Below are 26,187 nucleotides of genomic sequence, written 5' to 3' on the forward strand. Positions count from 1 at the left end.
TCATCCACATAAATGCACTGATGGGGAAGTCCCCACCAGTACCAAAGAGGCAAATTGAACAACAAACTACCCAGGTGGTTGGTAGAGATTAGCACATTATACAACAAAAGGAAGAAACTGCTTACATTACATTGTAAGGCCAGAACATCCCATCACAACAAAAATATAAATGCCTCAACAAATAAATAAGGCAGGTATAAAGACCAACAAACTATCCCACGAACATAGGCTAGATTCTGTGGCTAGAGATAATTGTAAACTCTTATTTAGCAATGTTAGAAAACTAAGGAATAATTCACATCATTGCTCTGAACTTACTTATAATGACAACTCCTATTCCAGTCCTAAAGACATTGTTAACATTCTGGCAAAAAGTTTCAAGAGATAAATTTACAACAAACGTATCATTCTCACTCCAAATATCCCTGAGTCACTCTCCCCCCATTAAAGCACTTTCCAAGATGAAAAATCCCTCTTCAATTTGTCCTAACGACATACTCGGTTGTCTATTAATTGTGTGAAGCAAGGTCTTGCTGATCCTCACCTTCAGTTGTTCATCCTAAACTTTGTCAAAGGATATGTTCCAGGGTCATTGGTGCACTACAGTGGTAATGCCCCTCCATAATGGTGACCCCACCACTGAACCAGGAATGACAGATCCATTATCTTTACTAGTCTTGTCCATAAGCCATGGAATGTGTCATAACTGACCTCAAAAACCATGACATTAAAAGTCTGATCAGGCTCGACCTGCCACAATGTAGATTTGTTAAGTGCAGGTCATGCCAGATAAATCTTATGAGCTACTTTGAAAAGGTCATGCAGTCAAAGGGATTTTACACCATGCCACATGATGGGACTGTTAATAAGCTAATGTTCTTGAACAATGATCCTGTGAGGTACGGCAGATTGCAAACTGACCCAGGAAAAGAACACGTTATTACAGTCAGTGATGCTTCCTCAGTTAGAGGAAGTGTGACCAGTGGTGTATCTCCAAGGTTCCATATTGGTCTTCCTCCTTTTTTGACATTTATAGATAATGACAGCAAGGATGTCTGATGATTGTAAGCTGGGTGCTGTTGTTATATCAACCAATGATACTAATACCCTTTAAACGGAACTAACACTTGTTAACTCCTGCTACACCAAAAAAGGGCTCAAAAGAATGCCATATTGCATCCGTTGTAAAACAACAAATTCATGCTGCCTACTGTATAAATAACATCCCACTCTCCACTAACTCCATGATCAAGGGCTTGGGCACCTGGGTCAATGACTCCCTCACCTTTGATCACCAAACAGAAAATATAATTAGAAAATTCTTTTATATCTCACAAGTCACAACTAATCATAAAAGGCATGTCATCAAAAATCATTATCTCCCTCTACTTTGCCCTTGTTAGACCCATTTTAGAATATAATGCACCCGTTGGCATGTATCTCAATAGACACATCAAAAAACGTTGAAAAAAATGCAGAGATTCCAAACCCAGGCTTCGAAACTCTTAGTTATCAAAAAGGCTGGAATCACTGTCCATGTCCTCTGTGTCATACATGCTCTTAAGGAGAGACCTGTGTCTTGCTTTTCATGCCCACAGGAACCCTATTATCAGAGACCTCCACTTTCTCAACATGCATCAGATAATAAGCAAAAACTAAACTGAGAGATGCATTTGTCTCCTACAGGCTCTCCTTGCATTTGCAGTGATGTGATTCCATGTGAGTCTTCAAACATTGCTTAGACAAATGGATGGCTGCCCTGAAATGCAGTGTGGGAATTACAGGCTTTGTCTTCCTTTGGAAAAGCTTGATGGGGGTTATTGGAAGGGCACATATGGCCTATGCTTTGGGAGTGTCAATATGAAGTAAGAAATACTGATGCTGTTCAAATACCTTTAATTTAGTAAAAGTATAAGCTTTTATCTGATGTCTTATTAGTCAACTTGTGATTATTTGAACTTTTTAAAAAGACTGAAAAATGTTTTAGAGTACTTAACACCACTAGTAAATTATTATCTGCTCTAAACATACTACATTTGTTTATTCAAATATATGCATTTTAATCACTCAAGCCATTACAAGAAGTATCTTTCACACATTATTTAGTATGACATACACATTCTGCACCACAAAAACAAAATATATACTTTGGCAAACAAAATGGCAGCAGCATCAATGACACAAGCCCTCTCACTATTTATGCACCTTTTTATGGCTCAAAAGTTGAAGAAGATGGCAAGGCTCAGAAGATCAAGGGAATGTCTCACTCAGTTTGTTACATAAAGCACTGGCTAAGCAGCTATAACCATTTGAACTTGAGAAGTAATGGACTAACTTATTGGTTTATGCATGCATGTCAAGAGACTGTGTACAGATATCTCAGCAGATGCAGTCTGCTTATATACTACCAATTACTATAGACCATTATAATCCCTCCCAGTTGTTTAAAACACTAATATTCGTTTCTAGATAGGTATTTCTTTAACTCTCATATGTGTATTTTCTTTACCATCATTTAATTGGTGCATTGCTTTCTTTTGTCATTATATTTGTTAGTATGATTTTTTTTTTCAGAAGTGCATCAGAGTCCTGAAAATATTCTTGCTTCTATAGCCTTGTATACACCATTTAATTTCAAATGGAAATGCAAGGATTAACCTCCAATTTGCTTCAAATAGATTATTTTACTTTTAACATTAAAGTCAAGTTTGGTCATGATTAGTAAGTAAATCTATGAAGATATTAATAACAGCCCAGACAAAACAATTAATAAAATGTTGATTTTTGATTTACAGATACTTTAAGTTAGTTTGCTGTACTACTCTAATAGCAGGTGTTTGCGTATGTATACCACGAAAGATATACATTTAGCAGCAATAATAATGTTTTTATTCAGATGTCATTATTTTGTGTGGACTATTTACAAATTGTTATGATAGAATGGCACTAGTGATACGTATATGTGTCTTCTTTGAATGGACTAAAAAAGTACAAGAAAAAGAAGCAGCAGACCTATTATATCATGGTAAAGATTTGGGAGTGGAGCATCAGTAGGAAGGGCGAGTATCTTTACCTTTTGTGAAATTTTTTAATCAAAATTTCTGTTGATGGGTAACATATATTTAGTGATACACATACATCACACATTCGCTCACAGATAATGGTCTGCATGTTTGCTGTGCCCTGCCCTCCTCATTTTTTCCCCACAGTACTATGCTGGCTCAGTGGTACACAAGAATGAAGCCCTTATTGTGGACCACATGACCTCAGACTAATTTTCCAACCAGGTGTTAGAGAAGCCAGCAAGTAAGGGTAAGACTGCTTGGTTGCTGACACCAGCTTGATTATCCAGGGAGCGAAAAACAGCCTGACCCAATGCAAGGCTGATACCATTAAAACTGACTCCTTCAGCAGGTAGCACTACAGGCTTAACATACACTCCTACTAAAGTGTGCATGCAAAGTACTTGCACTGGCACAACAAAGATGCTGAGGATGTGATAAGGACATAGCAGAAAACTGTCCACCCACCATGGCTATCTGTATGATGGCTCCTCCTCCTCTCTGGTGCATATTGGCCTAACATACACATTGCTCCTGCACAGGTGAAATGGCAAAGAATGGACATTTATTTAATACCTTATTGCAGTGAAGTGTTTTCACCTTATGTAAACAATATTGTCCTGAAAAGAAGGATTCTGAGACAAAGGAGTCTGAGTGGACTTAGCAGTGAAATGTGCCTAGATCCCTTCTTACCTTTAGGAAGTTGGCGAATCTACCTACTGACAAAGGGGGACTTAGAAGGGTAATTCCTCTGGAATTTGGGGATGGGGAAGACAAAAAGTTTAGAGTTCCTTCAAGGCTTTACCCTTATTGTGGAGGGGCTTAAACAGATCGGCAGCAGCTGTCTCAAAAATATTTTTGTTATCCAGAGAAGCATCCAAAAGCTTGATTTTAATATCATCACGTACAGCCTGAAGGCATAACCAAGAATAACACCTCATCACTAAACCAAAAGTAGCAGCCCTGGAAGCGGCATCATAGCTTCATTTTACAGAGAGATAAGCAACCTGGGAAGTGGACTCAAGCTAGAAAAATGATGAAGCCTTCCCGTCAGTCAGTAAGGTCAGACATCACCTTAGCTACTTGAGAAAGAAAATCTGAAACATACCTGGTCATGTAGGTTTTGTAATTAATAGCTCTAAAAGACAGGGTGGCAGGAGTATATACTTTTTTACCCAGTCTTTACAAAGATCAACTGTCCTTATCTGAAGGAAGGAGCTTAGTACATGGCAACAGCTTAGAAGGTTTCTCAGAGGAAAAAAACTACTAAAGGATCAGCAGAGGGGCACTTATACAAAATGTTGCAAACCTTAGGCACCTTGTAAAACTTGTCAGGTTTCTTAAGAGTTGGAGAGTGAGAATAAGGAGCTACAGAGGCAGCAGAAAAGATATCCAAAAGGGTGCCAAAACAGTAGGAACAGAAGATGGAAGGGGAGACTCCATTTGTAAATGCTCATCATATCTCCTTTGAATGTCAGAGACCTGAAATCAATCCCATTTAAAGTACTCCATCAAAGCAATACTATCCCCAAAGAAAAATTCTTCCAAGAGGGAGTCTGGGCTCAAAGAATCTTCTTCCCCTAAAACCTAGTCTAGAGAGGAAGGAATCTGACAGGAATAAGTAAGGACCCCCCACCCACCCACCATCCAAGTCCTATCATAAGGGAGCCAATGCCGCTTAACAGGAGTGGAAGATAAAGAGGGAGCAGTGACTGACACCCCTTAAGGAGGGTTCAAGGCCATTAAAACATTGAACAGAAACCCAGCCATTCATATTGGGGATCTTTAGCAACAGGGCTAATATGTTTGGTTTTCTGCTTTTTCTTGAGCAGGTCATCTGCCCTAATGGCCCTCGGAGGTTCAGACCTTTGGCAGGATTCAATAATCATAGCTGTAATCTATTCCCTCACTAAAACCTGAGGAATCCCCCTCAGTCCCCTGGAAAGAAACAGCTGATGTTCCCCTTTAATGTCCAGAGCAGACGTCGTCAAAGTTTCCAAGGATGTGCAAGAATTTGGATCCATGCTGGCCTTCGGGGGTCATGGCAGAAGAATCCAATCAAATGACTGCTGCGTTACCCAATGCCTAACAGATGGCACAAGTACATAAAGATCCAGGAAAAAGGATTATGATGCCTCTTCATTTTTATATGTAGATGACGCTGATGGTGTTTAAAGGATAGGGGGCAAATTGCCAAGCCTTAGACACAGTTGTAGCAGATGTCAACTGTCTCAAAGTACAATCAACCAGAAGTAAGCTAGGTATACCAAAGAGCAAGATCTTAGTCTGCTTTAGGAAAATTAACAATATGCAGCAGAAATAACAACTGGACAGTTTCAAAAAGGCATTTTCAATCACACTGCTGATGTAGCTGTGTGATCTAGAAGCATAGACTATCCACAAATCAGCTAATATAGAGAATGGTATGCTAGTCATGGAGATCGAAAGACAAATGACATATGAAGAGAAAAAAAAAATAACGGCCAAAGGAGAGAGCCCTGATTTGCTCCCAAAAAGACTGAAGCAATGATGAAATCAAGCTAAGATACACCTAAAAAGTTCTGCCAGTCACATAACCCCTAACCTAGATAACAGGGCTAGACTCTACCCCCTATTCAGTGAGTCCCTGAATCAAGAGAACGCTTGATCAACAGAAGTGAAAGCCCTGCAGACTTGGAGAGATCAACAAATATGACAAAGCAAAGACATTTAATCCATCTGTGAAATGCCCAGGAGACTTGGAAAGACAAATAAAATGGCAAAAGTGAAGCAGCCTTCATCCTTCAGTGAAATCATATTGCTGGAACCTAAGCATGCAGCTATCGGATGACACTGCCAGGCCTGAACCACTGCTGGTTTCTAGCATCTACAGTCATCAGAAACATACTTCTGAAACAGTATTGCCACTACTTTCTCCATAATCTTGATTATCCAAGAGGGGGGAGGAGATAGGTCACATGTGAAAACTCTGTCAGACTCACAATATTCAGAAATGGATCAATGGCTTAAAGCATTTTCTGTTGAATGTCCATTTATTTTATTGCATAAATAATTTACAATTAAAGCAGAAGAATTCAATAAGCAAACCAAAACCTAACAATTTCTGCAATTTGTAAAAAGCTGAAACTAAATCTGTATATTTCTGAGCTGTTTATTTAAGGGTAAACCAACAAAGTGATGAACGTTCCAATAAAGTGCAATTAACTCTAGAATTAAACAATGTATATTTTCTGTTATACTCAAGGTCAGAAAACAGACTTACCCCAATTAGTCATGCCATGATCAGAGGTGAAAACAAAAGCTGTTCTGTCATCATGTTCAAATAGATCATTTATAATGGAAACAATTTCTTTAACACCAGTATCTACTATGTGGACATTCTCTTTGTATTCCCTGTGAAGCACAACCAGAAAAAAAAACATAATTTACATAGTATAAACTGTAGCACATATGTAAGCATGACTTTAAAAGAAGGTATGTTATACTATGAAAAAATAAAAATGAGTACTAAATTATAAAATAACAACTGTTACCAGTGAAAAATAGGTTGTTTATATCTGCAGCAAAATAAGTCAGTACAGTTTTATATTACATGTTTGTAAAACTTCTGAAAAGAAAGTACTACAAAAGTAAATAGTTTAATTTGGGTTTACATATCCTCCTATGTCCCACTTCTTGGCCAAAACTTCTACGTAGTGGTATATTCCCTGTAGGCAATAACAGCTGGTCTCATAATGTGTTTATATAATGATGTAGGTAGTATGGGGCTGTATTCTAAAAACCTCATGTCTTTCCTCATTCTCTTTATGTTTCACAGAGATGAGTCCTCACAATAAACAGACAGCTGGCACTATGGTATTAATGTAGTTTATTATATACAAATAAGTAAAATAATACATCCAAGCACCTGTGCAATATATTCAAGTATTAGTACACAAAAATACCAGCATGAAGTTATTCCCTATGTAAGAAACAACAATCTTAGTGTTTAATAAAAAGATTGTAAATCTGCTACTGTAATTAACAATATTTCCTTAAACATTCAACAGCCAGTCCTACAAGCTCTTCTCACCCTAGAGAATGCTGATGTTTGTGCAGTCACTGAAACATGGTTTAAAACCACGGGCATCATCCCAGCAGTGCAGGGTTATAATGCCTTCCACACACTTATACCATGTGTCTACTTTAGTGAGGAAATCATTCTACATTGTGCAACTTATAAATAAATGTATGGCATCTAGATTCACGGAGGTCATTGTTTTACTGCATTCAGCATTCATTAGACCTATCATTGAGTACACTGCCCCCTTTGCTATGTACCTAACCAACAAGTGGAACGTCCACAGAGGTTTCTCACTAAAAGAATACAGGGTGTAAATAACATGTCCTGTACAGACTACCTCAAAGCCCTATCCCTGTATTCTAATTCCTACAGGCTTTGGAAGGGAGATCTATGGCTGGCATACAAAGCATCATCAGACCTGCAATCTGATGGACCTCCTGCATATCAGCAAAACAAACAGCACCAGAATTATCATTCTAAAGACATAAACCTTGCATGTAATATAAATTGATCCTGCTGTAGAGACAGGTATGTATCCCACAGACTACCCCTTCTCTGGAACATGCTCCCCATCCATGTGAAACAGACCCTAACCAAATTCAAATGCAACTTGAAAATAGGATAGGGAATAGGAAATTCATCCCTGGTTTGGCACCTCTGTCTCTATTGGACACAGGCAGCTTGTAAATGGTTCATTTCCCAGGCCCCTGCTTGTAAATGTTTCATCTCACAAGCCCCTGCTAACACTTACCAAGGGTACCAGGACTTGTCAGAGATTTGGGATGCATGGCTAGGCTTAAAAAGTCCCCAGTGGTCATTAGCGTAGTACACACCTATGAGCTTATGAACCTATAAAAACAGAAGTGCATACATGATCAACTACTGTGATTCCATAAATGGAAGAATGCTGTTCTTAAGGCAAGAAAGTTACAAGGGACTGTACTGCAAAGTCTATGCAGCAAGACATAAGGATGATTCCAAGTATATGAAGGTCTCCATTTTTTTCTGCTGTGTATTTAATAAGAAAAATGGTACTTGCGTATTATCGCAACTAGATTTTCGCGGTTGCGAATCTGGCTTCCTTCAATACAGACGACTGCAAGAAAGAGTGCAAAGTGTTGAAAGTCATTATTGCTGACAAAAAAACCTCTGCACTACCTTCAATGACAGAAAAACTTAAAAAAATCCTCCTCCTGTTTGGCGTGCATCACAGACGCATGTTTAAATTGTCAGGGAAGCAGTGTTACTGTTGAATGGAATATTCCAAACGTGAGGAGGGAAGCCCGCAGAGAAGGGAAACACAGACACAGGCACGATGTTTTTGCTAAATTAAGACTTGTTTCAAAATGTGTAAACATAGTGGACAGTAAGCATTGCAATGCGAAAGTTGCTGTACAGTAATGCCTGTAAAAATTGACGGTGGATGATGTTGATAGCTGGCTACGGGTTCCTGATTCAAGCTACCAAGAACACTACGGAAAACATGTTACTGCCTGTTGAAATGGTTCTTCTTGGAGTTTGTGGGATGTTTGCACCTGTGCATATGTCTGACATTTGTTAAAAAAAAAAAAAGAAACTGGAGTGAAAGCATCATTCGTGTGTGTGTGTGTGTGTGTGTGTGTGTGTGTGTGTGTGTGTGTGTGTGTGTGTGTGTGAACCTCTTTATGTGGGGGAGATGGGTGAACAATTACAGTGAGTAAGACAGCAGCCCTGACAGTTGAAGCGTGTTTGCACTTTACTGCCAGGCACATGACATGCTGGCTTGAAAGTGCATACCTAAACAGCTACATTAACTTTGTAATTTTTTAATGATAACCCTGCCTAAGACAACCATCAGTGTGACAGAAAACACAATGTGACATTGTCGTCCCATTAATGTTTACATTTAAACATCGGGAAGCAACCATTATGATTGTAAAAATCTGGTTGCGATAACACGGAAATACCATAAAAATGTATAATCTGGCATGTGAGCCTCTAACATTGCTAAAACTCAGATAACCCTGGTATTTTGCATTTATTTACATAAACAAAGTAAAAAACTACATAAAGTAGATAAATTATTTTTGTACTATAACAGAAATGCAACCACATTGATTTTTAACATTTTAGAATAAGCAGGAACAACCAAAGGTATTCTGGTATTAAAATCAATCAGCATTAAATATGAAAGTGAGAAAAAGAATATACAATACAAAACTATCAACCATAACTATGTATAAATCTCAAGGAAGGAATGAGGTTATCTTTACTGTTACAATAGCCTTTCCTCAAGGACTTACATGATAAGTAAATTAAAACAAATTTATTTCTTTGACGGAGGGTCACTTTAATAGTAAAGCATAGTATCTGAGAAGAACTCCAACTCATTCCATATTTCTCTCAACAATGGAAGATTAGCAGTATGACCATGTAAAACATCAAAGTAATATACCTTGTATAAGTACACTACTGAAGCACGCATTAAATAAATCATACGTACAACAACAGAATACAGTCCAAGAAAGACCATGAAGAGGAAAAGGTGTTGTCAGCTAAATTTAAGTGTGTGTACGCGCACATGTCTTAAGGTTTGGAAGACTAGTAAGCAAATGTATTAGCACTGCAGTAGGGGACTCTCCTACAACTCGGACACAACTGCACTGTAATGACAGAGGTCTTGAATGAATCTGAGAGAGAAAATGTTCATTGCTTACATGACAAACTTATGTAGCATTACAAAGCTAAACCTGATGAGTCTTGCAGGAAGCACAGGATCCAAATGTAGATGATTACAGTTGCAGTGGCAATGAAGGAACATACTTAAGTACTTAATGAATGTCAAACTTAACAAATGTCCAGATCTTTTTTGGACTATTATTCTCAAATATAAAAGTGAGAACTGGCCTAAGGAAAACATATTCTGAGGACTACAAATGGGACAACACAATTACTTCAGTAAAAGATGCTGTACTTCTCCTAGATGCCTTACAAAAAAATAATAAATAAAAGTGTGGAGCAGTACTAATGACAACACCATTAATGTCAATAACTGCAGCACTGACATACTTTGCACAAAGGATATAATTTATGACTATAAAATAAATGGTCAAATAAAATGACACCATCATAAAGGTCTTGGGATAATGACATACAACAATTTAAATTTTGATCAGTGGGTTTTTACCAAAGTCAGGAAAACATATTCTATAGCCATAGCTGGAATTAAACACTTCAATACCTACTGCTGTGAGTGCACCTGGTTATCAATGGCTGTATGAGGGACCCTGTAAAAGCTGGATTTGGTGGGGCAAAGAAAAGGAGAACAAATGATTGTTCATTCTCTGATTACGTGCTTTATCTTAAACTGAGCTGTGCTATATCCCTCAGTATGAAAAACAGGAATCAGTGAATGGATGAATAACGGAAAAGATCCTCCATCAATCCCAACTGCATGCTTTAGCCTCAATTGGCTTGTGATACGTCCATAATCAATGAACAAATGTGAAGTCAGTGTTGTCTTTCTTAACATTTCAGATAAACCGTAAAGATTGGCAGACTGGAGCAGCCAATGTCAGTGCGCATCCTGGATATTAACAGGTGTGACTGATGCTTTCAATTATGGTTTACTGGCAGGACAGCAGTTACCATAATTCTCAACTTCCTTGCTCAAGAATTCTAAACAAAGCCAAAAAGAATGGAGGGGGGGGTGCAAAGGCTTATCATCAAGAAAAATGTTTAAGTATTATCTAATTTACTTTAAAAAGAAAACAGAACATGTTTTGTATCAATATGCATTTTCCAAATTATAAGAAGTATGAAGCTCTAACATCTATCAATACCAACTTATTCAAATCTACTACTCAGATGTTCTTCGGTAAATAGAATAATGTTTGACAAGAGCAATCAGCTTCCATGCAGCAAATAGTAATGCAATACATTTTGTGATATATAAATTGCCTGGTCAGTATTTCATAAAAATCTGATTACAATATTAGTGTTGCTAAAGTAAATGTTAATGTACTGCAACAAATCATGCACAGTTCACTGATAAAACTATAAACTGTACATAATGAATTGTGGGCAAGATTTAGACTAGTCATGCCTCCTAAGAACTGTCTGCTGTAGAGATAGTGACTTGATCACAATCTAGCATTATTACTGACTGATTATAATCAAAACTTTTACGAGGGACAAGATAAGCTACAAGGTAAAATCATAGATAGTTGAGAAGTAAGCCAGATACATACACATCTCAACTGTCCCTGATTTTTGGCTCACAATTTCAATCAGTTCCACACATTTTTTCTCAAAATGTTAAAAATATGAACATAAATGAGAGAAATTTGAGTTTCAGACATTAACAGCTTTCAATGTAAAACTAGTATTGCTATGGTGTGTGTGTGTGTGTGTGTGTGTGTGTGTGTGTGTGCGTGCTCACATGCATGTATTTAAAAAAATGACTGATTAAATACTGCTGGGCACATACATAACTCTTCTGGTTACCAGTAAAAATGCAATTAACCAGTTATCATCTTTCAAAAATAAAAGATAAAATGCATCACAGAGATCCAGACCCTTAAAGCTTCTTGGAGTCTGGTGGCCACCACACTCCAGACTATATAAATGGACTTTGACATGGAATTAGTGGTGGCCTCTACCACCAATTCCACCTATTCTAAAAACCATCCCTTCTCCGAGATGTGCACCAAAAGTTTGTGTGTAGGGGCAGAGATGGTAGGCCCATTATTTCTTTAACTTTCCTCGTAATCAAACCTCAGAGATGTGCAAATAAGGTCATTTTAGCTTATGCGTAGGCTGGGGACAGTGTGGTCACTATTTTAGTGTTTTTTTTAGATTTCAGAGGGGAGCAAAGAAGGCCACTATAGCTTGCACAGGAGCAGTAAATAATCTGGGAGCAGCAAGTTGGAATACATTACTGTGACTGTTATTTTGTCACTTTCCTCACAATCCTATAGATGTATACAGGTGGCTGTTTTAGGGAGTAGTGGTAAGGAGGAATGTTGTTTATACTTCTCTGACAGCAACATGTTCAAATATCTTACTGTGTTCTATTTATTTCAGCTTTGTCCCAGCCTGACATCACATTCAGAACAGGATGCAGTACAAATGATCTGATATTTGCAGTGAGAAGAATAGTGGAGAAGAAGCTGCACATGAGGAAGGAATCCAACTGGCTACTGCTAGACTTGGAGAAAGCATACAACAATATCCTAATGAAGCAGATTTGGGCAGTTCTACAATGGTTTTAAGTCTTGAAAACATTGGCAGATTAGTGAAATTTGTGTATAAGGACTCAATGGCAAAAGTACAAATAGTATTCGGACTAACAGAGGATTTCCCAGTGGGGCAGAGGGTACATCATGGTTCAGCTCTGAGGCCACTGCTTTTCATACTAGTAATGGATTACATCAGCAAACATGCTGGTGGGGACAGTGCAAAACTGAAGGCAAATGGGATGAATTTTAGTGCAGACAATTTAGTTGCTATGGCAGACAAAGAAGGAAATCGGAAGAAGCTGAAACCTGAGAAAGAAAGGTAAACACTGGAAAAGGTTGACAGCTTCAAGTATCCTGCAGAGATGGTTTAGGAGAAGGGAAGTCTGAAGGAGAAGGCCAAATCTACAATCAGAGGGGATGCAAATGCCACAAAGTGTCAAGGGTAGTAAGTAACAGAAGAATGCCAAAGAAGCTGAAAAGTAAAGTGTACAAAACAGTGAAGAGACCAGTTCTTCCATATTGTATGAAAACCTGGGCAATGAAGGCACAGCATTAGAGGCACTAGAGGTGATGGAGGTGAAGCGCCTGAAATGGTTGATAAGATGCACACTGTTGGACAGAAGAAGAGAAGATGGCATCAGTTCAGAAGCCAAAGTAGCTCCAACTGCAGAGATGGTCAAAAAGAATAGATTAGTGTGGTTCAGGTATGTGTGTAGGAAAGCAGAAGAAGATTTGATGCGGATGATTTTGGAGAGACAAGAAGACCTGCAACAGTCAGGCATTACCTAATAAATGAAAAGCATGGCCATCAAAGAAGGAAGGAGACTGGCATTAAATGCAGACAGGTGGAAACAGTTGACATGATACCATGACCTCATGAAGAAAATGGGGAAAGAGGGGTTGACGATGATGATGATGATGAGGTATGCTATGTAGGCATCATGTCCTTAAAGCAATGTGTACTTACCGATGCAAGTCTCAAAATGATACATTTCCCATTCTCTTGTCATGTTCTTTTTCAGACATATTGAATAATTCCTGAAAAATCATAATTTCCATAATCTGTCAAAAATGCCAAGAGCAATGTCTCTGCTAGTGTGCTAGCCAGATGTAATGCCTGGGAAAGTACAGTTGTTTGTATACACTTACTATAAATGTAGATGTTCAAGTATATTCACTGTTGCAGTCATCACACTTGGGTTATCTGCCTGCAGGTAGCCCTCAGTAGGCCCGAATACCAGAGTGTTGGGATTTCTGCATTAGATGCTGTCGCCTCATCCATGACGTCAGGTCGTCAGGGGTATAACACATGCAGCTCTAACCATTATATCAGTTTTTCTTGCCCCAGATGTTAGGAGCCCCCAAAATAGGAAGCAATCAAATGGTGTGGAAGACCTCCAGTAAAAAGTAAATATCATTTCCATAAGATATGGCCAAAAAAGAGGATAGGTAGAAAGTATAGAAAGACAGGGGGCTGGAGGGAGGGTAACCAGGACTGCAACAGTGAATACACTCGAACATCTACATTTATGGTAAGTGTACACAACTATACTATGTTCTTTGTTTCACTGTTGCAGTCATCACACTTGGGTTGATTCCCAAAGCTGAGGAAGGGTGGAGGCAGTCAAGAAGTAGTAGGGCTGGTTAGCAGGCCTTGTAAGACTGCTGTGGCAAATCCAGCTCTGGATTTAAAAAACATAGTTAAGTGGTAATGCTTGGTGAAGGTATGTAAAGCACTCCAGGTTGCAGCTTCCAGGATGTCCGTGGTAGGGACTCCCCTGAGAAAAGCTGTAGAGGTTAAGGTAGCCCTAGTGGAATAAGGCCTGATCCCCTGTGGGGTAGGTTTTCCATGGTGTTTGTAGCAGAAATGGATGCAGTGTGCTATCCATTTAGAAATGGTTTGCTTCAAAATGGCCTTGCCTCTGCCCCTGTTGCAAAGCCGACTAGCATCTGGTCAGATCTTCTGAAAGGTTTAGTCCTGTTAAGGTAGAACCTGAGCTGTCTGTGCACGTCCAAGGAGTGCAGGATCCTTTCCCCTTTATTCTGAGGATTAGGAAAAAAGGTTGGCAAATGGATGGATTGGTTTAAAGCCACACTGGATACCACCTTGGGCATAAAAGATGGGTTAGTCCTGAGAGAAATCCTGTCCGCATGGAAGATGATTAAGGGTTCCACAGCCATAAGGGCCTGTAACTCAGAAACTCTTCTTGCTGAAGTGATGGCTAGGAGTAAGGCAGTTTTCCAAGAGAGGAATTTTAACTCTGCTGTAGCAGTAGACTCAAAAGGGGGAAGCGTGAGCTTCTCTAGTACAAAGCTAAGGTCCCAGGCAGGAGAGGGATCTCTCCTTGGGGGTCTTAAATTGTTAGCTCCTCTCAGGAACTGTTTGGTCAGAGGGTGAAAGAAGAGGGGGTGGCTCAGTATTGCAATGAGCTGAGATAGCAGAGGCATGAATCTTAATTGATGAGAAGGATAGGCCTTTGTGGAGCAGCTCTGCTAGGTAATCTAGGATTTGAGGCAAGGAGGGCACGGCTGTGTCCTTCCCTTGATACTGGCTCCAAGAACAGTATCTATTCCACTTTTCTGAATAGGATGTCCTAGTACTGGGCCTCCTGGCCTCAAGGATAACATCCAGCACTTGTTTGCTGAGGATTGCTGGTGATGTATTCAGAGAATAAGCCAGGCTGTCAGGTTCAGGGTTTGCAGCTGAGGATGCAAATTCTGTCCCTCCTGCTGGGACAGCAGAGAGGTGGTCTGATGTAGGTGCCAGGGTGGCACTGCTGCCAAACTGCGTAGAAGGGGGTAACAGTGTTGGCGTGGCCAGCCTGGTGCAATAAGGATTGCCCTTGGCCTGTCCTGTTTGATCTTGAGGAGTACTTTTGGAAGGAGGGGCGAAGGGGGAAAGGCATAGATTGAGAGGTTTTCCCATGTGAAGGATAGGGCATCCACTTTCCAAGCTTGGCTGTGGGGAATTCTGGTGCAACATTTATTTAGTTGATGATTTTGGGGGGACATAAAGAGGTCCACCTCTGGTGTCCCACACCTGTGTATTAGAAGCTTGAATTAGTTTGGTTCCAGTTTCCACTCGTGTGGGTCCATTAGATTTCTGCTTAAGTCATCTGCCAGTGAATTTTGTTTGCCTGGCAGGAATTGAGCTTGCAGGTGCACTTGGTTGCTTAAGGCTGTGTTCCACAAAGCCATGGCTAACCAGCAGAGTGGGTAGGAGTAGTGAGTTCCCCCTGCTTGTTTATGTGCCACATAACTGTGGTGTTGTCTGTCTTTATCAGGAGTTGTCCTGGCAGGATAAGGTATTTGAAGGCTGTGACAGGATAAGGTATTTGAAGGCTGTCAGTGCATTCTGTACAGCTAACATTTATTTTTGGTTGATATGCAGATGAATTTGTCCTAGGCTCCATTTGCCTTGAATGCATTTGCCTGCCATGTGAGCCCCCCATGCATAGTCTGATGCGTCTGTTGTCAGAGTTTGGATGGTGGGGGTTGTGAGAAAGGGAGTCCTTTGTTGTGGTTGCAAGCCTATGCCCACCAAAGGAACTCTGTCCCTAGGCAAGGAATGATAGGAATTAGAAGTTATGTACTCACCATAACGTTCCATCTGAGTAGGTGTATTCATTTGTCTGCAACCTGTGGGTTATGGATCCGATATCGGATCCGAACCGGCATGGTTTTCCAGCTATGGATCCAAGCTCTCAGCTCCTCCCCTCACCCATAATGCCCTGCTCTACCCTCATGACCTCAGATCGAGTTTGCCAAAGCAACAATACCCTAAAAAGGGTAACAAGGAATATGCAGGAAACTGAAAGGCCAGGGGGATAGGAGGGCGGGATGGTTGCAGACAAATGAATACACCTACTCAGATGGAACGTTATGGTGAGTACATAACTTCTAAATCTGAAGTAGGATATTCATTTGTCTGCAACCTGTGGGACAGAGTCCCCAGCTACCTGAATCTTGGGCGGCCATCATGGAAGGATATTCCGGAGCACCGCTGAGCCAAAGGATGCTCTACCCCTAGATGCAAGATCCAACTTATAGTGAGAAATAAATGTATGAGATGAAGCCCACGTGGCTGCTGCACAAATATCATCTAGAGGAATCCTAGCCTTGAAGGCTGCCGAGGTAGATACTGACCGGGTTGAATGGGCATGAACACCCCGGTGCGGCCTTCCTGACGCTTGATAAGCCAATAAAATGCACTGTGAAATCCAGCGGGACAGAGAAACTTTAGAAATTGGCTTGCCCAAATTGAATTTTGCAAAGGAAATAAACAGCTGGTCGGATTGCCTATGACCAGCTGTCCTGTTGAGATAAAATCTAAGTTGCCTGTGAACATCTAGTGAGTGTAGCTTATATTCACCTTTGTTTTCATACTTAGGGAAGAAAACAGGGAGGTTAATGGATTGATTGATGTTTGCTTCAGAAGCGATTTTAGGAAGGAAGGACGGGTTGGTCCTGAGGGAGACACGGTCCGGATGAAATACCAAGTAAGGAGGTTTAGCTGATAAAGCTTGAAGTTCAGAAACTCTCTTGGCTGATGTAATGGCTACCAAAAGGCTGTCTTGTAGGACAAGAATTTGAGATCCACCGTAGCCGCGGGCTCGAAAGGGGGAGCGGTCAAGGCCTGTAGAACCAAAGAAAGGTCCCAAGGAGGAACTGCTTGCTTTATAGGGGGCCTGAGAAGGAAAGTACCTTTAAGAAATGTTTTGCACAATTTGGCTGACATAAGAGGATTAGACTCTTGACCAATGTGATAGTGAGAAATTGCCGCCAGTTGAACTTTGACTGTGGAACTGCTGGCACCATCATTAAAGAGAGAGGTTAGAAAATCAAGCACTACAGGAGAGGAACCGTGAAGGGATTTAGGCCTTGCCGCTCGCCCACACAGAGAAACGTTTCCATTTGCTTCGGTAAACCTTTCTAGTGGATGGTTTATGAGCCGCCACCAAAATAGCCTTTACCGGTGAAGAAATACCGGAGTCCTTATCAAGAGTGGAACTGGAGCAGCCAAGCGGTCAGCTTCAGGTTGTCCAGGTTCGGCGGAGGAATCCAGGATGGATGGGATATCAGATCCGAATGGGATCTAGAATCCAAGGAGGATTCACCGAGTGAGACCTTAGAAAGGGGAACCAGATCTGTCGAGGCCAGAATGGAGCAATGAGAATCATTCTGCAACCCACCCGAGAGGCTTTCTGAAGAACTTGCAGCATCAGAGGCAAGGGTGGATAGGCATACAGAAGACCGGGTGGCCAAGCATGCACCAGAGCGTCTCTTGGGGTACCTCCGGGAGGAGGTATTAGAGCGAAAAAACTGTCGCACTTGGTGTTTGAGGGAGAAGCAAAGAGATCGCATGAAGGGGTTCCCCACCGTGCGAATATGCGTTCGGCTACTTGCCAATTGAGAGTCAACTCGTAAGGGCTCAGAATGGTGCGACTGAGCTTGTCCGCTAGGATGTTGGACCGACCGGAATGTGCGTTGCTATGAGAAAGCGATTGGTGGAGATTGCCCATTCCCAAACTCTCATGGCCTCTCGACAAAGAGGGTATGACCTTGTTCCCCCTTGCTTGTTGATGTACCAGACAACAGACATATTGTCCGATTGAATCGCAATTGTTCCCAAGGGAAGAAAGTCCTGAAGTGCTAGCAACGCTAAGAGCACTGCTCTCATCTCTAGAACATTGATATGCAGTAAGGTCTCTGAATCGTTCCACATGCCTTGGACTGTCCGGCCCGCAAAGTGCCCCCCCCACCCGAGGCGGGAGGCGTCCGTGGTCACCGTGGCGAGAGGGGGAGAAGCACAAAATGGGCGACCCTGGAGATCCGGGAGTGGAGCCACCACAAGAGGGACCGCTTGCAAGCCTTGCTGATCGCTATGGGATGATGCATGGGAGAGCAAGGTATGACCACTGTACTAAGAGCGTCCACTGTAGAATGCATATTGAGCCTGGCAAGAGGAAGAAGTGCTATAGCCGGCCATGGACCCTAGAGCCCTCAGGACCAACTCCGCTGGAACAGAACTTGAATGGAGAATGGCCCGCACCTGGAGCTGCAGATTTAGAACTCTGTCCGCAGTGAGGAAGGCTCTTAAACTCCTTATGTCTAGTCTGGCCGCAATGAAATGTAAGAGCTGAGTAGGCCAGGTTGGACTTGTTTGTATTTATTGAGATGCCCAGAAATGGAGCAAGATGGAGAAAGGAGTCACGCACCGAGAGAAGTAGATGCCTTGTTGGGGCGGTAAGGAGCCAGTCGTCCAGGTAGGGAAAGACATGCACCCCCTGAAGCCTCAGGTGGGCCGCTACCACTGCTAGTACTTTGGTAAACACCCTGGGGGCTGTGGTGAGACCAAAGGGAAGGACCCGAACTGGTAGTGACTGGCTCCCAGCCGAAGCGGAGAAACCTCCTGGAGCGCCTGTCCATCAGGATGTGGTAGTACGCGTCCTTGAGATCTATCGAGCACATCCAGTGATCTTCTCCCAGAAGGGGGAGAATAGATTGCAGAGTGACCATTGAATTTTTCTTTGGGGACTGCCAGATTCAAGAGAGAGAGGTCTAGGATTGGTCTTAGTTCCCCGTCTTTTTGGCACTAAAAGAATCTGGAGTAGAACCCTGATCCGATCTGGTCTGGGGGAACGGGCTGGATGGCTCTTTTCTTTAGCAGATGGCCAATTTCTGCCAAAGCGGCCTCCCTTTGACCGGGTGGTACGTCTGGGAGGGACTTCATCTTTGGAAGGTGAAGGAAAGGAATGCGATATCCCTGGATATGATTTGGAGAACCCAGCGGTCCGATGTTATGGACTCCCATGCCGCTAGGTGCCCGAACGTCCCCGACTGCCTCCAGAGTAGAGCAGTCGGGCAACCCTCAGGGTTGCGGCCCGGGCCGCTCAGAGAAAGGTTCCCTGGACCCGAAGTTTCTGGGAGCCCCTCTGCCTCTAGGGCGGCGTCCTCCCTGTCCTCCTCTGCCACGGAAGGACTGGTTGTCCGGAGCAGGCTGGGACTGCTGCGACTTCGGAACCACATCTTCTTCTGACCCTTTTGGTTCCTAGAATAGGGCCTCTGGGGTGCAGAGAAGCGGATTCCGACGGCAGACAGCGTCTTCCCGTCCTTCTCGCTCTGGGTCAACGTCTCGCGAACGGTCTTGCCAAACAGAGCAGAACCATCAAAGGCGTTGCAAGCGGCGCCTTGAAGGGCTCAGAAAAATGCAGGACGGAGCCAGGCCTGGCGTCTAGTGACCAGTCCTGTCCCGCAGCTCTAGCGGCGCCCTCCGTAGCATGGGAGAGTAGCCGCATAGAAGTATTTGTGACTGACCTAAGAGTGGCCATTTTGGTGGAGTGCAGAACTCTGTCCTCCTCCGAAATGGACTCAGGGGGGGATGCAGCGTACTCCTTAATAAGGTCTCGCTGCATCCGAATAACATGTGCCAAATAGTTCAGCGCCCTTACCGAGAAGGTCGCCGAACTGAACATCCGCTTCCCCAAGCGGTCCATCATCCGAGACTTCTTGCTCGGTGGGTGGACTGAGGGACTCTCCTGAGCCAGTTCCCTCTTTGTGGCCGCCGCCATCAACATGGCATCTACAGGAGGCCCCTTACTCCAATGGGTCCTGTCGGAGGGCGGACTAAGGATCCTATCAGGTCTTTTGGGAATTGGCTCCACGGTGTCCGGTTCCTTCCATGCCCTGGTGGTAATAAGGTCCACCAGGGGGTCGGCAGGGGGGACACCCAAGAGGTAGACGGGCCCGTTTCGAATGCCTCCAAGAACACGGACTCGTCCGAGGAAGACTTGGGGGCAGACCACCCCCCCCTAATACAGAGCATTTCCATGATGTCTCCGAAGGAGACATCCTCGGGGGGTGACCGTGGGGAGCCTTCCCTTCCTCCAAGTCCGTGTCTTCAGTGAGAGACTCGGGGAGTCAATGTGCCTCCTTTTGACGTATGCTTGCGAGGGCCTCCTCTGGGGGCTGTCAGAGGAGTCCTCGCAGCAGCAATCTGCTCCATGGGAGCAACTTGGGGCACAGAAGCGGGCTGTCCCAGGGGCCGGATGGTGGAAGCCTGGCCCAGTGCAGAGGGAGCGGACGGAGCCGAAGCAAGTGCCGGGGTCCGGAGACCCTCAACAGAGCCCTCTCCACTACATCAAAGCCGAGGGAGCCGACCTCGACCAAAGGATCCGACAATGGCTCCCCTCGGATCCGAAGAGTGGATCGGAGCCGGCGCAAGCACTTCGGATCCGGGACAGTGCGCTCCGACACAGACGGCGCCGAAGGAGCACTGATCCCCGGATCCGGCTCGGATCCAGGCTCCGAGATCGGGTCCGGCACTTTCGAGGGCAGGGTCGGATCCGAAGTACCAAGTACTATCGGCTCCGACCTCCCCCCGGCTCCGAAGCTGCTCGGCTCCAGTTGCTCCGAACCCGGATAGCGGGTCGGAGAAGGAGCAATAGGCTTAAAAGGGTGTTGAGCTCCCCCCCGGAGGGGGGGGAGGCAAGAGCACTCCCATCTGCATCTGGGCCTGGATGAACCTTCTCATCATCCGGTCCAGATCAGCATCAGAAAGGCTATGGGTAGATCTCGGCGAGGCTACCGAGGTAGGCCTGGAATGCCTCCTCGATAGCCTCGACGGAGATCGGGTCTCCTCCTCCTCAGGACCCGGTGAGAAGCACACAGGGGACCGGAGCCGAGAAGGAGGAGACCGAACCGACACGGGCGGGAGAAGCCGCTTGGCTGGCGGGGCGAAACAGAGGTCTCGGCCCGCCGCTTGTGGTGCTTCTCCCTCGGTCCTTTTAGCTGCATCCCTCTCCTCTCCAGGCGGGAGTTTGAGTCCCAGGAGCAGGAGGGGTGCCACAGGGGAACAACTGCAGCCGCAGGAGTCCCGAAGGAGCGGAGGTCGGAGCCGAGTCCGGCGGTAAAGACCCGCCAAGACCAGCTTGGACCTCCGCTCCCTCAGTGCCCTGGGGTTGAACCCTGCACAAATGGAACAACCAGATGTGAGGTGTTCAACCCCAAGACACTTAACACACCGAGTGTGGCCATCAGCCGGTGAGAGCTTATGGCCACACTCGGAGCATTTTGAAAATATAGACTTAGGCTGTTCAGCCATAATCTATAAAACCTAAAGTTACAGAAAAGTAACTTAAACAACAAAAAAAAGCACACAGGCCTACACACACACACGCAGCGAGGGGAGGGAATAAAAATTATTACTGTAACTTAAAATAAACTTAAAACAGACTATATTAACGGGAAACCTACTACTTTCACACAAATTTAGTTAAATAAACAAAAAATTCTCTGTTTTTAAACAAGAAAATAGTCCACTTAGCTGAGAGCTATGTATCCACATCCAGTTACCAGCGCGGCAAACAAGATCTGAGGTCATGAGGGTAGAGCAGGGCATTATGGGTGAGGGGAGGAGCTGAGAGCTTGGATCCATAGCTGGAAAACCATGCCGGTTCGGATCCGATATCGGATCCATAACCCACAGGTTGCAGACAAATGAATATCTTACTTCAGATTCACTGTTTCCAGGTCCTGGGAATGTTGACACCAGAGACTTTTTAAGTACCACTGAAGTTTCCTCATATGCAGTCTTGTATATGGAATCAGTAGAATACATGAGGCCATGAACCCTAGGGCTTGCAGTATTTTTCTTGCAGATAGCTGGATTTGGGTGGCCAGTAGTTTGAAATAAGTTGTCAAATAAACCTGCTTTTCTGGAGTGAGGAATGCCATCTGGGAAGTTGTGTTCAAGCTTGCTCCCAGAAATACAATCTTTTGGCTGGGTACAAGATGTGATTTCTTTTCGTTGATGGTATACCCCAGAGAAATTAAGAGTCTTTTTACAAACATCAGGTGCCGAAGTAGCAATTTCTGACTGTCCGCCTGAATCAGGCAATCGTCCAAGTATGGGTAAATTTGAATACTTCTCTGCCTGCAATAAGCAAGGGCTGGAGTCAGGCATTTTGTGAATACCCTGGGCGCAGTAGATAAGCCAAAGGGAAGTGCAGAGAACTGATAGTGCATAGAGCCTGCCTTGAAACCTAGACATTTCCTGAAAGATTCCCTTATGGGGATGTGCATATAAGCTTCTTTTAAGTATAGGGTGACTAGCCAGGAGTCCTTCGCTAGCATAGAAAGGAGCTGCTGGAGTGTAAGCATTTTGAATTTTCGTACCACTAGGAAGGCGTTTAGGGTTGACAGATCCAGAATAGGGCACCAAGAGTTCTCTTTCCTGGGCACCAGGAACAGCCTGGAGTAGAAACCCTGTCCCCTTTGCTCTGTTGGCACAGGTTAAATAGCCCTGAAACTGAGAAGAGAAAGTACTTGCTTTTGTCCACTGGTTTGGAGGAAGGTCTGGCAATCCGCTTGGGGTTGGCAGAGAGTGGAAATAGAATCTGTATCCCTGGGATACAATGTTTAAGACCCATCGGTCCTGCGTAATATACTCCCATTTTTTTGCATCCAGGGCGAGTTTTCCTCCTAGGGATGCAATTACTTGGGCATGGCTGGGAATGATCAAGGACAAGTCATCGTGAACTTTTTCCATAGGGGGTGGCTTACCACTCCCAGTTATTGAGGAGGGAGCACTCCATTGTTTAGATCTGTGCATACCCTGAGACTGTAGTCTTTGTGGTCTGTTGCCCCTGGTTTGGGTTGAGAAGGTCTGGAAGGAACTGGAAAGGACCAGTTTTTTGAAGACCAATGCCTACTGAAGCTAGGTGGCTGTACCTGTAAAAAATCTTTAACAGTTTGCATGGATTTTGCTTTTTCCTCCATCTTTTTAAGAACTTCTTCTGCTTTAGAGCCAAACAAGCATTCTTGCTTTAATGGAGCATCAGGTAATTTTGCCTTGACATGGTCTGGCAAAATTTGTTCCTTCAGCCAAGTATGCCAACTCAGAACAGACCCAGTGACCGCAGCCCTGCAAGATGCTTCTAAGGCATCAAAACCACACTGCAAAGTATGTTTACCAACTTGGTTTGCAGAATGCATTAAGTATTGTAAGTCCTTATTTTCTGCACAATCAGGAATCAACAACATTTTTTGTTTAATTAGATCAATAATATGCTGCTGATACTTCAACATGTGAAGCTGGCAATTTACAGCCCTGATGGCAAGAGTTGCAGAGGTATATAACTTCTTACCCCATCTGTCTAGAGCCTTAGAATCCCTGTCTGAAGGGGTAGGGTTTTTGGCTGTAGAAACCTTAATACCTTTAGGTGCCTAGGAAATGGTCTCTGGATCCACAGTGGGATTTGTAATGAGAAATTTGTGAGAGTCAGGTACTCTGTAGAATCTGTCAGGCTTTCTAGGAGCAGGTGGTAAAGTATCAGGGGTAAGGCCAGATTCCATGAAGACATCATCTTCAATATCCTGGAAAGGGGGAATAGCTAGAGGCCTATGCTGAGGCAACTCTAAAAATTCCCTGAGTCTCTTTTTGGACTGTGGGCAGTCCTGGCATTCCCAGCGGAAATGCTCTCTTAGGGTATGCAAGGTTTCACCGAAAGAAAGGTCCTCGGGGCTGAGGGAATTGAATCCTCTGCATCTGAGTCCTCATAGGTAGATAAGGGTATGTCCTGGTAATCACAGGAGTCAGAGTCTTCAGACTTATGGTCTGAAGAATCAGAAGGAAAATCAATTCTTTGTCTTTTAGAGGGGGAAGGCTGGCTTCCCCTAATTAAAGTAATAAGGTCTTCAGCCATTCTAATAATTTGTTTCTGTGGCATGGGAGCTTGAGAATGTGCTTTGGTCACCAGTTTCCTAGGCGTTGTGCGAACCCTGGGCCTGAAAATTTTGGTAGATTTAGTCTTTAACAAAGTAGTCAGTTTGATGCGAACATCGGAAGGTCTGAATACATCCTCAGAAGCCATTGTCTGCACAGCGGCTCCGGACCCATCCAAGGTAGAGACATCCGCAGGTTCCACAGTCGAAGAAGCATCTTGCGGCATACCGGACTCCGAATGGGTCTCAATAGAGGCCTATAATCTGTAGAAGCGAGTAACAGGGGCTGTGAAAGCACCTCACTGAGTACCGGCAGACTGGTGACTAGCTTAACGGAAGCATCGTCGGCAGTTTTAGACTTATGTGGTCTGTCTCTGTCTTTATCTTTGTTTTTTTTTTTGAAAGATCGGTAGTCGGATGGCTTACTGAAGCCATTTCGGAATATGGAGAATGAGAGCAAAAGAATTTAGAATAAAAAATAGCCCGAGGAGGAATAGTTCGGGCATTGAACAAGGCACAAAACCGACAGCGAGGGACATCGTGGTCTGGGCCTAAACAGGTGACGCAGTAAGGATGAAAATCTCTGTGAGGTATTTGCTTTCCAGAGGCAAGACAATTGTTAACTTTTTCTGACATCGGTTAGAGCAAGAAAAAAGGATCCCCAATGGGGTACTTAGCTTTAAAAGACTTCAGATTTGAAACTTGAAAAACGAAAATTTCAGGTAGCTGCCGACCGGCACTTGCGAACTGCTTCTGCTTCGGGCTCCCGCACAGCAAGAAAAGCTGATGTATTGGCGTTGGCTGTATGTGTCATACCCCTGATGTCATGGATGAGGCGACAGCATCAGATGCAGAAATCCCAAGACTCTGGTATTTGGGCAGACTGAGGGCTACCTGCAGGCAGATAACCCAAGTGTGATGACTGCAACAGTGAAACACAAAGAACATCAATTTGTCCTTCATGATGCCAGCATCAAAATGATACCTTAGCTATGATTCATTACCTACCTTGGTGCCATGCACCACTGTAGAAGTAGTGACAAAATATGACAAATATCATAATTTAATTTTCATAACATGAATTGCACAAATTACTGTATCTCAGCAAATGGGTTAGATAAATATCCTATACTGGGACAAATTTGTCCATAGTAATGTAAATTTCAGACAGATACCTTATCAATCCACTACCATGCTCCCTTACAAACATATTAACAGAAATATGAAAAATCATATTATTTATAATCTACCACATAAACAAACAGTTATATCTTTTCAGGTGTGCTACAGAGATGTTGCATCCTGGAGTGTAAGGTAAGAATCTGTGTGATGTACAGTACCATTACTATTTGTGACAGAAGTCAGAGTACCATTTTAGATTGACATTTCATAACAATGTACCAATGTGATTCAGATGTATAATAAGCTATTCAATTGAAAAATGTAAACCAGGCATATCTTTGCATTAACAAGCATCTCTGTTTATGACTGCTCATTTGATGTAATATATAACAAATAATACATAATTATATATAATTTAATATTTCATAGTTTGGCTGTTGGCACACAGGATTAAGTAACTGTTATCAAGCTGCTTCCTGTGGTCCAGTGGTCCTGAGTTAGATTCCATCAGCCTTCATTACCTAACGCTGTGACTATGAGTGAGTCACTTAGCCACACGGCACTACTGGGATGAGTATGCAAAAGGTCCATGGAAATCAATGGTCTCCCCAGTAAATAAATAGCTATATACTTTACTACTGTGAATTCTTACACTTAAACACACTCTCATAAAATGATTAATGCCTTCCCACATTTTCACAAAATCACTAATGCCTCTGGACATTCTATAACCCTGGTTTTTAGCTTACTATTATACATTTATCATGCCTGTAGCAGAATTCATGTGGGTATGATTCCCTTGCTGTTAGTTTCTTACCAGATGTCATAAGGCTTACAGCAAAATCACCTGCATGTTTGCTTTTACTTCTATTATTTTATAGTTCCAGTCACGAGTTTCACTTTATTTCCACAAGTGTCAGTCTTACAGGCTTCTAATTCCTCAGAATTTAACTTCATACTTTAACAATCCGCTTGTACAACATAAATCAGTGTTAAG

At 43.1% G+C, this 26,187-nt stretch overlaps 1 protein-coding gene across 4 annotated transcripts in view; it reads right to left on the reverse strand.

Annotated features, from left to right (window-relative positions):
- The window catches only part of PIGN (phosphatidylinositol glycan anchor biosynthesis class N), a 1,150,670-nt gene that overhangs the window by 830,354 nt on the left and 294,129 nt on the right, over positions 1-26,187 (reverse strand). For all 4 annotated transcript variants that reach the window (XM_044065181.1, XM_044065178.1, XM_044065179.1 and 1 more), the window contains one exon: positions 6,325-6,455. In XM_044065181.1, coding sequence (XP_043921116.1) covers positions 6,325-6,455 — 131 coding nt within the window. The remainder of the gene's footprint in view (positions 1-6,324; positions 6,456-26,187) is intronic.

This window comes from Protopterus annectens, chromosome 3.part0, assembly GCF_019279795.1.
Source record: "Protopterus annectens isolate FY-2018-M chromosome 3.part0, PAN1.0, whole genome shotgun sequence".
In the NCBI taxonomy this organism is placed as follows: domain Eukaryota; kingdom Metazoa; phylum Chordata; order Ceratodontiformes; family Protopteridae; genus Protopterus; species Protopterus annectens.